The sequence below is a fragment of the Salminus brasiliensis genome, chromosome 4, assembly GCF_030463535.1.
Source record: "Salminus brasiliensis chromosome 4, fSalBra1.hap2, whole genome shotgun sequence".
Classification (NCBI taxonomy): domain Eukaryota; kingdom Metazoa; phylum Chordata; class Actinopteri; order Characiformes; family Bryconidae; genus Salminus; species Salminus brasiliensis.
This window is the reverse complement of record NC_132881.1, coordinates 26,525,726-26,537,480: the sequence shown is the minus strand read 5'-3', so window position 1 is coordinate 26,537,480 and position 11,755 is coordinate 26,525,726. Positions and strand designations below refer to the sequence as shown.

General features: G+C 40.3%; 1 protein-coding gene across 1 annotated transcript; it reads left to right on the top strand.

Annotated features, from left to right (window-relative positions):
• LOC140554593 (RING finger protein 145) lies at positions 1–10,395 on the top strand. Its single transcript, XM_072677745.1, has 10 exons — positions 1–831; positions 2,459–2,567; positions 3,567–3,658; positions 4,579–4,820; positions 6,182–6,351; positions 6,646–6,786; positions 6,881–7,063; positions 7,346–7,493; positions 7,608–7,964; positions 8,504–10,395. Exons 1-10 carry the CDS (start codon positions 663–665, stop codon positions 9,059–9,061), a joined length of 2,169 nt encoding a protein of 722 aa, XP_072533846.1. The 5' UTR covers positions 1–662; the 3' UTR covers positions 9,062–10,395.
• The last annotated feature ends 1,360 nt before the right edge of the window (positions 10,396–11,755 follow it).

Genomic DNA, 11,755 nt, shown 5'->3' with positions numbered 1-11,755 from the left:
GACGACTAGCTGATCTGTCAGAGTTGCTGTAGACTAGTTCAGAGATTTCCTCTGGTCATTACTCACCAAAACAAGATCGCCAGCGGCACTTGTATTTTCTAGCCTGCTCGAAATGCATACTGCAGGTTGTCGTTTTCTGTTTCCGGCTGTTGTGTTTAGCTAGCTACCTTTTGAAGAAAATGCCAACTTCAGCCTCCCGCTCTGTGTGACCAGGCCCTGAAGACTCTTGACTCGCAGTCTGGGGCTTTACTGAGCGACCCCGGTGTTTTGAAGAAAGCAAGATAAGCAATAAACTTTATTTAAAGTTAGATAAGCTCATTTTTCAGCTCTCACTTTTCTCATCTTTCTCAGGCGTGTGAAAACGACCCTGCAGAAGGACTGAGACAAACCGAAAGCACGTCGAGCAACACTGCAGTAAGAGCCGTGTAAACATTAACAGGAGCTCTTCATCTCCAGACCTTTGTTTTGGGTCTAAACGATTAGCAAACCAAAGCCACCCGGCCGGCTGACCGAGCCCTGTTGCCCAGAGTATCATAACAGCAGCAGACTGGATGAAGCTTTTCGAGGACAGAGCCAATATAGCAAGGCAGCCCCACCGCCAGCTCGTGATGTGACAGGACCCTCCTACCCCCGCGTGTTATCCTCGTGTGCCCTTGGCGAAAATGCTGCGATTAGAGGACGTGGCTAATGTGGTGCTCAGGGTGCCCAGCATCATCGTCCTGGACCTGCTCTACAAATGCGACATCGAGAGCTTCACCTACCACCTGAGGGCGAGGAGTGAGGACATGCTCTTCAAGTACAAATACGTCCTGTGGAACATGTACTACCTAGGTACAAGTTAACATCCAGCTCTGACTGTTCCCCTCAGAGCACACCCTGACACCAGCCTCTGAGAAAAGTCTCATTAGAGGCAAAGAAAGTCTCTCTCTCTCTCAACCCCATATTATATTATTCCTAATAATATATTCTTATTATTAGGAAGATCCTTTAAAAAAAAAAAAAAAAGATAGAAAAGAAAAGAAAATGGTTTGCCCTCATCATGGTCCTGATTGGTTCACTAGTCTTAAATTTAGCCATTATTCATGTGGTTTTGTTGTTGTTGTTGTTGTTGCTCCACTTGGTTTGCTCTAAAAAAATGTTTTATATTCAGTTATGAATCCTAATGTAGAAACTATTGTGAATTATTTGGTGTCTGATGTGGGGAGTCCCACAAGGACCTATTTTGGGGCTGATAAAGCTGATGGAAATTGTAGTTATGAGAGTGACGAAGTGTGTTCACTTACTCACGAGTCTAATGCGGGACAGAGGACTTCTTATACAGCACATGTTCCTGTTCAGAGGTTCTGTATATTGAATCTGGACACAAAACTAATGATGTAATCAAGGCCTTGGCCAGACACATGTACTAGAGCCTAGAGTCATATTTGTGTATTAAACGTGCTCTAAATCTGTGTGTACACTAGACAGTTAGAATTAGTCAAATGTGTGCACACAGTCGTACACAGTTATGTATGATCAGTTGTACACATTCTGTAGTGTTATGAAAGAAGAGAAAGAAGCCTGCCTTAATGCATTTGTCTTAATGCATTTGTCTATATCTGAGTTTCCTAACTGGTGAACCGTGGTCGGGGACTGGATCCAGATACTGTCCTATCCGGACATGGACCTATAATCTATAAACTATTGAGAATTTTTTTCTTAATAGCATGTTTTGCATGTTTTTTTTTGGGTTTTTTTCTAGCCTTAACGGGTTTACAGGTTTAGCGGCCCAGGACAGCCATCCGTACAATCTGTATAAGGTTTAGCAGTGAGTCATAATGCAAGTTGCAAGAAAGAATAATATAATGCAAGGAAAAAAACGCTAACTGGACCTCATAGAATTTTAAATAAGTCCCCCAAGATGATTAGGGTTGTACAGATCGACTAAATGTTTTATTCAGTAGTGCTTTGAAACAGTGCTGTTTCAGATACATAAAAAAATAAGGAGTGTCTGAAAATCTGCATTAGGTTAATATATTAAATTTTAAATTTTTTAGTGTAATGGCAAATACAACTTTATCATGTTATACTTCTCGAGGTATATTCTTATTATTAGGAAGATCCTTTAAAAAAAAAAAAAAGATAGAAAAGAAAAGAAAATGGTTTGCCCTCATCATGGTCCTGATTGGTTCACTAGTCTTAAATTTAGCCATTATTCATGTGGTTTTGTTTTGTTGTTGTTGCTCCACTTGGTTTGCTCTAAAACTTAATGTATTGATGCATTATATTGTTACGCTTCTATTAATGACACTTGACAAGATTTTCATAGTGTACTGCACATATCACAGTATTAATTTTATGAATGATATTTATCTATTTTATTTATAACTGGTCTGTACTAAATCCAGATAACCAGGACCGGCTGTAATCTTTCTCATGAATCATACAGTTGATATGTGCTCTTAATGTGTGTCCACAGGTCACTTGGTGAGTACAGTAGTCCTGTTGTTGCCACTTGGACACATTGCCCAGCTTTATCTGCATATTCTCACTGCCCTACTGCTCTACATGGGCCATCAAATCTCCAGGTGAGCACATCTCCAATAGAGACAGAGTTTAACACCTCATATTACCACTGAACATTACCTTCATTTGAATTCAGTTTAGTCAAGAGAGGTCTACTGTCTTGACTTGCACCTTCGGCAAGCTAGATCATTTAATGTGGGTGTCAGATTAAAACCAGCATCCTTTTTTAGCTTTCTTCTGCTGATCTTTAACTGATGGAAAAAAAACAGACAAGAACCAACAAGGTGTTTCCTTTTCTTTGGAAATTTTAGTGAAACTAGCTGGAGGATAGAACAAAAACAAGCAAAATGAAACCTTCATTTTTCATGGACCTTGTGGTACTGTTTTAAAGTTTGTTTGAAATTTTACCAAATTTGAACTTAAGTAGATTGGTTTAATATGACACATCATGCCCTCTGACTTTTAGGATACCATTGTAAAAGAAGTGTTGGTGTCATTCTAAAGTCTGTATATTGAACCTCTGGACACAAAGCTAGTTAAAAAATGAAGGTCCTGATCAGTCACAATTACTGTAGGCTCATTTATGTGTATAGAATGTGCTCTAAATCTCTAAAGCCGTACAAAGTGAACTGTGATGAACTATACACTGTTCTGATCAGTCACATTTACATAAAGAAGCTCCCCTAAATGCCTATGGTATTTCCACTCTTGGTTTCACTTAAAAGGCCCCAGTACAGTTTGTAAAGTTTAATAAAATTTTCCAGTGTCATTTCTCTAGAAATCACTTTTAACATGTACTAACTGTTTAATATTATTATCATTCAGATATATATTTCAGCATTTAAACGTCCTCTTAAACATAAATTACATTTTCTACCACTTTTTGCATAAATCACATATTCATAGAAACGTGCATACATGTTTATAAAAAATGAGCCCCCAGATTTATGAGATTAAAAGCTTCTTTCAGAGTTATGAGATGACATGTTGTTTTTTTAATGTCCGCTGCTAAATACACCAGATTTACATGTTTTTTTTGCATTTTGATATATTGTAAACAGGGAGTATGTACTAGCAGAGAGCCAGTATGGGTATGATCGTGCACTCTTCCTGGATTCTCCAGCTTTAAATCGTTTTGTGACTGCACTTACAAGTAGGTACAAACTCTGTACAAACTCTGTCACTTTACCTTCAAGCAAGAGAGCATTCAGTCTCTGCTCAGAAAGCTGTAGTTGATTTTTAAACCTTCTGGTGGTCTTTACTTATACTGGGTATTTTTTAGCAGTCCTTAGAAAAGCATTTATACCTCTAGAACAAATCCATTCTCATATCAATCCCATGCATGTGTATTAATTGTGTTAAAAGTCGTTCTATATTAAAATGTTAATAGAAGAGACAGAGACTTAACCGTGTGGTATAAACACTATACAGCTAATTAGTAATGTAGTACTTTGTTCCAGAACCGTTGCAATATCAGCTTAAAGTCTCATAGATATCACCAGGTGCATGTTGAGTGTCTTATCAGGATTGTACTGCAGCCAATTTCTTTCTGCAGCATATTAAAGGCATGCTCAGTGGGATTCCGATCAGGTCACTGAATTTTATACTGTGGCAGTATCTTTGGGGTCATTGTCTTGCTGTTGGATGAAGCATTCTCTTATGAATAATGAAGCAATTAAACACATCTGGGAAAACGCTGTAATGTGCACAGGCTAAAAACTGAAAGAACTACAAACTAAAAGTCTATAAAAACAACCGTTTTAATGCTGGGTAATGTGCATTTTAACCACATGTAAACTGTTTGAGTACATGTTTAAACCTGTGGAGTACAGATGATATAAAAAAAAGTTTAATACATGATAAATAATAAATAATTATTATAAATAAATAATAGAGATCATACTAATAAATTAATTAGTTTCAAACACTGTGGAGGGCACAAGTACTTGTCACTTACTTTCAAGTACAAAAGCAAGATGATTGAGAATAGCTCCAATTACGGGTTCCAGGGTTTCATGTACCTACATGTTTTCTCTCTTCTGTATGTGTCTGTGTGTGTTTATATGGTCACAGGTCAGATTATCGTCACCACTCTGTGTGCGTTCCTCATGCGCACTCGCCGTGTGTGGCTCTTCTCTGCTCATTTGCTCCCTCTGCTGGCACGTGTGTGTTTATTTTCTCAAGACACCATCCTCACACTCACCACTGTGTCCATGGGGATAACGGGGGCAGAGGTCGCTGTCTTCCTCCTCATGAATCTCTTTGTACCATATAGACTGGCCAAAGCAGCCTACGGTGCAATGGCCCAAGTAGAGGTAAAGACACTTCCAAGTACATTAAAACATTAAACTTTGCTGACTCACACACACTTCAAATTGTTTGCTGGGATTTAAATTTTTTATTTATATATATATATATATATATATATATATATATATCAGTTAATCAAGAATGTGTCTTTTATGCCTCTGTTAGTTTTAAATTAGTATTGTACTGTTAAAACAAGTTACATTACAGCACCAAGTTGTTGCAGTCTCTTAAAACTTGTTCAACTTGATTTCTGAATCATAAGACAACAACAACAAAAAAATCAATGGCAGTGGCCCAACACGCTTCCCCTACGTTCCCATACACTTGCAATGGGGCCATGTTTAATAAATATTTTACCGCTCAGTTTAGTCCCTTTTGTCAGTAAATGTTGATGGAAATTTCATGTGCGATCCAGGTTGGGATCTATGCTCTACCATTAAATCCTAGTTTGAATTTTAAACATGGGTTTAGACCTACCTATTTCAATGTGAGCCAACTTGTTTTAAGCAATAGCTTAATTATAATCCTCTAGTATGAAGTGATTTCCACTTGAATAGGGACTTCTTCCTTGGTATTTTTTAAAATGATCTTGATGCATGGACAGCTCATTTCACTAGCATTAAAGCAACAGTATGCAGCATGTTTACCCTAATTAACAGCTTTAGAATCATGTTTAGTATCATTGCTACTCTGTAATTAATATATATAAATAATAGAGATTATATATTAATAAATGTATTTGTTTCAAACACTGTGGAGGGCACAAGTACTTGTCACTTACTTACAAGTACTGTAAATCCTAATCATAGTTTAATTCTAAACTACTTAATTACTATGTATTAGATAACATTGACTTTAAAATGGCCAGATCACGATAATTTAGAGTAGTTAGAAGATAATCTAGATACTGTTCTTGAATTAAGGCGTATTAGCTTAGTATTAATGTGCAGTTAGCAGCCCCAGTACACTGCTAACTGCACTATGTAACTTTGGTAACACGAACAGGACAGTGCAGTGCATAATGCTGCGTTATTAAAATCCTGGAATATTACTCTACCGCCTCAGTCCGCCTTCTTTCACTTCAGATGCCAGTTCTGAATCTTTCATCTTGTCAACAAATGAAGTGTTGAGCGTGTCCTTTAGGGGTGTGCGAATTACACTTCTGGACTGTAGTGCAAGAAATATCAGTTCTTACATAATGTTTCTTTAAATAATTTTCTTCTCAAATTCAGTGTTAATTTCCTGTATTTTAGCTAATTGTATTTACAGTGCATGTACACTTTGTCATGAAATCAAACACAGATATGCCCACACACTGTACTGGCTAACCCCTGTCTCTGAATTTTTTCTGATGTCCCTGTTGTAGATGACTGATTTGTACCGGCTATTGGCGGTGGGGGTGTCTCTGTGGCATAGTTTTGCTGTGCCTGTGCTGTTCAGTGTCTTCTGGTTTGTGCTGTTTGTAGTTCATGTTGTTTCTAATGCTGGTACCTCCACTGTCATCCAAGAGGGGCTTCTACTGTATCTTCTCACTAGGTACTAAGCTGACACTTGCTCAGTTTTATGAATTATGGTTTGTGACCCTTTTGGACTGCATTTTTGACTTAACACTCAAAAGTTACAGATTTAATCCAGGCTGTGTTTAAACATGTTTTCATAGTGATTCATCTCCTGTGTTTACCTGGTTAAGGCTTTCAAATACTATAATACACAGCAGGTCAGATAAATAGAATGTACTTGGCCTGCTTTGCACAAAACCCAATCCACTTACATTGGTTACTTACAAGTTGGCTCAATGATGTGTCTGATCTTTTGCTTTGTCTTTGCAAGTGTATCAGAGTGCTGTGCTAGCCCTTACTCTCTGCTGGGTTTGACATTCGTGGTTTCCTATTCGGCTCTGGGGCTTCTAAATCTCTGCAAATTCTACCTAGGAGGTTTCACAGCACTGCAAAACCACAATGTCATGCACAGGTGAGTGTGTGTATGTGTGTAGTGTGTACATGCGTGTGTTAATGCGTAAATAAGTGTTTGATGTGTTTTGTTTTTGTGTGTTCGTGTTTTGTAGGGGTGTGACAGAGGGTGTGACTCTGCTGTTGCTAGCTCTGCAGACTGGGTTGTTGGACATGACAGCCCTGCAGCGCTGCTTCCTCCTCTTCATCATCCTCTTTATTGTCCTCACTTCCACTCTGCAGAGCATGAGTGAAATAACCGAGCCTGTTATGCTAGGACTTGGTGCCAGTAGAAACAGGTAATGTATTTAAATTTTTTTCCCTTGTCCAAACCCACAAACCATATTCAGAGGCTTACTTCCCAATTTTCCCTGTCAGCAGAATAGAGTTTTTAGTGGCATATTTAATTGGAAGATTACTGTATTCTGTAGCATACAGACAGATATCAGGAAAACTATTTGAAGTGGAATGGCTCAACCTGATGGCTGTGTTGTAGGTGTGTAATGGTACCTTGGTCTTTTGCTGTGGAAATACAAAGACATGAAGCACAATAGAAGTAATCTGAAGTTGTCTGTCCATAGGAGTGTGTGGAAGCATGTAAGGGGCCTGAGCATGTGTGCGTTCCTGCTGCTCTTCCCGGGGTTCATGGCCTATAAGATTTCTCAGTTCTTCCACATGGACTTCTGGCTTCTCATCCTAGTGTCCAGCTGCATGCTCACATCACTTCAGGTATTCTCTGAGAGGTCACAGCCTCTCCACTTTGTTGTAAGAAAAGATCCAAGCTCTGTGTTTACATACATGGCATATTTGTGAGCCTCTGCTTTCGTTTGATATAAATCGTAGGTAACCGGCACTCTCCTGATCTATTGCCTATTCATGGTGGAGGTGTGGCGCAGTGCTGCTCTGCCCGGCCTGGACGAAGTGGTGTATTATGTTAATGGTGTTTGTCGGGCGTTGGAGTTTGCCGTGGCGTTATGTGTGGTGGCGTACGGGGCGTGGGAATCGCTGTGGGGAGAGTGGAGCTGGATGGGGGCATCTGTCATCATCATTCACTCCTACTGCAACGTGTGGTTGCGTGCCCAGGCTGGCTGGAAGAGCTTCCTGCTCCGACAGGAAGCAGCACGCAAGATCAATTCACTCCCACGGGCGAACGCTCAGCAGCTACAGGAGCATGGCGATGTCTGTGCCATCTGTTTTCAGGTAAGCATCAGCCTCGAATTTGGTATTGTTGTTGCATAGATCAGTATCAAGATGGAAATCTGCTACTTGACTAATTCGAGAGATTTTAGGCTTTGTTTGAGTAAGGCATGATTTTAGATCTACCGTTCTGCAGAGGTCAGCTTTGACTCTTCTCTAGCTCATGTGGTTCAGCTCATGATTGTCTTCACTAGTCTTCAGTATTTCAAATTTTCAATAAGTACAATAAGAATATCCAATATTGGTTTGGAGGCCTGTCATCGGGAGCTTTTGGGTATCCGATGCTATCCGATGAGGTTGTGTTGGGGGCAGTTTGAATACGTGATGACACTTCACATGACAGAGGAAGCAGGTTCTAGCCTTTGCCCTCCCAGCATTGTGTTTGGGGAAATCCTAGATAGTGGCTGAGAATTGGAAACAATAAAATTAGGGGGGAGGAGATTTGGTTAAAAAGGTACATAAAATCCCAGTCATCCCTATTTTTCAAAGTAACTTGTGTGTAAATGTGATGTTAACTAGCCTCTCCAATTTTTCTCCAACAGGATATGGCCTCTGCTGTGATAACCTACTGTGGTCATTTCTTCCATGGAAACTGTCTAAGGAAGTGGTTGTATGTGCAGGAAACATGCCCCATGTGTCATACTTCCATCAAACCCCCCACATCAACCCCGACAGCAGCTGCAGGTGACGGCCGTTCACACCAAACACAACCACAGCCCAATGCACCACAGCAAGAGCCTGCCTCTGAGCATGACGAAGAGCAGGGTCCACATGAAGGTGGAGCCTGTTCACCAGATGAGAAGTCTGAGGCAGAGAGACTATACAGGAGGACCAGTCTGCAGGACTCACACTGTAGCTCCAGTGGAGACTCCAGCGAAGTGGACACTGTGGTGCCTTCCAGCACCCCAGAAGAAAACCCTTTCACCTCCAGAGAGCGCAACATGGACTCTGTGCAGAGGACTAACCAGTCCATTGAGGCTGATTCAGTAACAGACTCGGGCACACAGACCACTGGACAGCCAGAGAGCCATGACTGTGCTGCAAACTCTCAGGCTGCTAGTGGTAGTTATGTACTCGGAGAGCCGTCAGAACAAACTTGATGAAAATGAAGAATTGCGGGTGACCAATGGACTGGTCACAGAACACTGCTGGGTACCAAAGTTTACCACACTAGCATTTTTGGAGGAGTTGAGCAGCTTCTCATCATAATGACTATGTGTTGGGCCTCTTCATCTCATTTTCGTGTTGAGCAATACCAAATACATTTATCCTTGACGTTCTTGAAGCTGAATTTGTGTTGAAATGGTTTAACGTCCGTAGATGTTGTGAGGTTGTCCGACGTTGAACGTTGAATGCAATTGCCTTTATAATACAAAGGTTACCTGATCAACTCACCGAAGTGACGTTGTTGTGTAGTAATTGAAGAGATTAACTTAATCCTGTGAACAAATAATTAAGGCAAGTTATTTTTCTCGTATTATTCTTCTGCCAATAGTGGGGCCAAGCTGCAGGTTCAGTTGATTAAAGGTTGTGTGCCTGCTATTCAATACAAAGTATAGAGATTACTGACAGTGCCTCAACATATTTTCTGTGTTTCACTCAAACCATGATTTTCTTACATAACTTGAGTCAATGTGTCCACGGCCCAGTTGTCATTAAATTGTTTAGCTTTTTACAATTTAGTTTGTTTAATATCATCTTATTTTCTGCCCCCCCCCCCCACACACACACACACACTTACCCACTAAACAAGTCTTTTAAGAGAATAGGACTACAATATCAGCTCAGATTTCAGAGTGATCTACACATATTAGCAGCATGCATTAATGCAACCAGGTAACCATCAAATCAAAATTTCATTCAACCTGATGTTAAGAGATATTGCCACACATGCTGTAAATAATATGATACAAAAGTCAAAGGAACCATAGAAGACAAGTTGTAAGTCATTCTTAGGCAATGTTTCTGATGACATTAGATGCAAGATAATCCCCTTAGATGAGGAAGTGGAAAGGCAAAGGGAAAATCAGTTCAGTGGGAGACAATGGGGAACCATGTCGCCTACGAAGCCTCTAGCTATCATGCCAGACGTAGTATATCACTAACACTTCCTCCATCATATCTTTGAGAAATCTGTCAGTTCTTTTGCTGAGAAACGCAAACAGACACACAAAGAACGTTTGATAAAGCTAAATCTGAAGCAATTGTTCTCAGAGCTATAGATTCACCAACCCAGAGTCCTTAACATATGTTGTGTTTGAGATGATGTGGAATTTTAAGAAGAAAACAATGCTCCAATTTCTAAGACTGAACTTTCGAGGTGGGGAAATATCTCTTCAGATACTTTCAGAAAAATTAAAAGGCATTTAAATATCACATGTATTTGTTGGCTTCAGTGTCATTTTCTGTTAAATAAACTGTTTGGATAAAAGTATTTGGACACCTGCTCATTCAGTGTTTTATTTAAAATCGAGCGTTAAAGTAGTCTCTACTGTCGACTTAAGGCTTTCTACTAGAATTTGGAGCATTGCTGTGAGAATTTGATTGCAGGGTCAGGACGGATTGGATGATGACCACCCCAACTCATCCCAAATGTACTGGATGGAGCACCGTCATTCCAGAGAACACGGTTCCACTGCTCCACAGCTCAATGCTGGGGGGCTTTATACCCCTCTATAACCCACGCCTGGCATCTGGCATAGTGTCAAGAGGTTCATCATGTTTATCTGCTTCAGAGAGTCCTATTCTATTCATAATACTTCTGTACAGGGACTAGACAAGCTGTGTGTGTGCAATGGGTGCAGCTAAAAGTAGCCAAATGGATTCATTAGAAGGGGTGTCCACAAACATTTAGACATATAGTGTATGTTTTGTACTTTTTCCCAATGCTGAAACATGAGTTATTTGTACTTAATGGAGCTTTTGACTGGAATGAATGACTAGTAATTAAGTAAATGTAGAGTGGTCTCCAGGTTTTTTTGACACAGCAGTGAATCTCCTCAGTTTTTCTCAAAAGCTCTTTCCCTCCTTTTTGTCTGAGGAAGGACTTTATGTTCCCAATCTGTCTGCACCACTTTGCTGAGCCACTTTCTTTTTCTGCCCTACAAGCCAGAACAACTCACAACCTAATTTCTCATGTACCCACTCAGTACTGTCTTGGTATATGCTGATAAGAGGTGCTTTCTGCGATCTGCATCCTGTTTTAAATATTTGTTTTGTTAGTCCATCCTCACAGAGGCTCATCCTCATCATGACTACAGTGTATTGTCTTAATCATTTAACCCATAAAGTCTGATCTTACATGCTAATGTCCAGTAAATACCACAAATTACTCTAACTCCTATGTAAGGTATAGAGTTGCAAGATTAAGGATCAGTGGTTCCCAGTCTTGGTGCTCGGTGGCCTGCATGTTTTTGTCTGCTCTAGCACTTCCAGTTCACCTTAGCTAGGGCAGGTTAAGGAAAGCCCTTCTTGGAATGATTTAAACCCTTAAACAGCCTGTGGCCCGCCGGCAGGCCGAAGGTGTTTTTACAAAGTTCTCTTACCAGAGAATAGCCCCACCAGTTTGTACAGAAGTCCCTGTAGTTGCTGAATAATACACCGTAGTGTGTAATAAGGCCTGGAGTGTTAAGAGGTGGTTACACAATGTTCCCCTCACCCCTCCCCCCAACTGTATTTGATCAGATACGACATGTTTGGTGACCAACGTTTGCTTCTTTAGCTTTACCCTGGAGAAATTAGGCTATAAGGAAGTCTGTGTCGCCCACATTTTCCCCTCGTTTCCTGGACGCAGA

Bases quoted from the DNA above. Each gene is read 5' to 3' on its own strand.
- LOC140554593 (XM_072677745.1), top strand. From the start codon at position 663: ATGCTGCGATTAGAGGACGTGGCTAATGTGGTGCTCAGGGTGCCCAGC. The intron at 832-2,458 runs GTACAAGTTAAC...GTGTGTCCACAG, and splicing joins GTGGAACATGTACTACCTAG to GTCACTTGGTGAGTACAGTA. The intron at 2,568-3,566 runs GTGAGCACATCT...TATTGTAAACAG, and splicing joins ATGGGCCATCAAATCTCCAG to GGAGTATGTACTAGCAGAGA.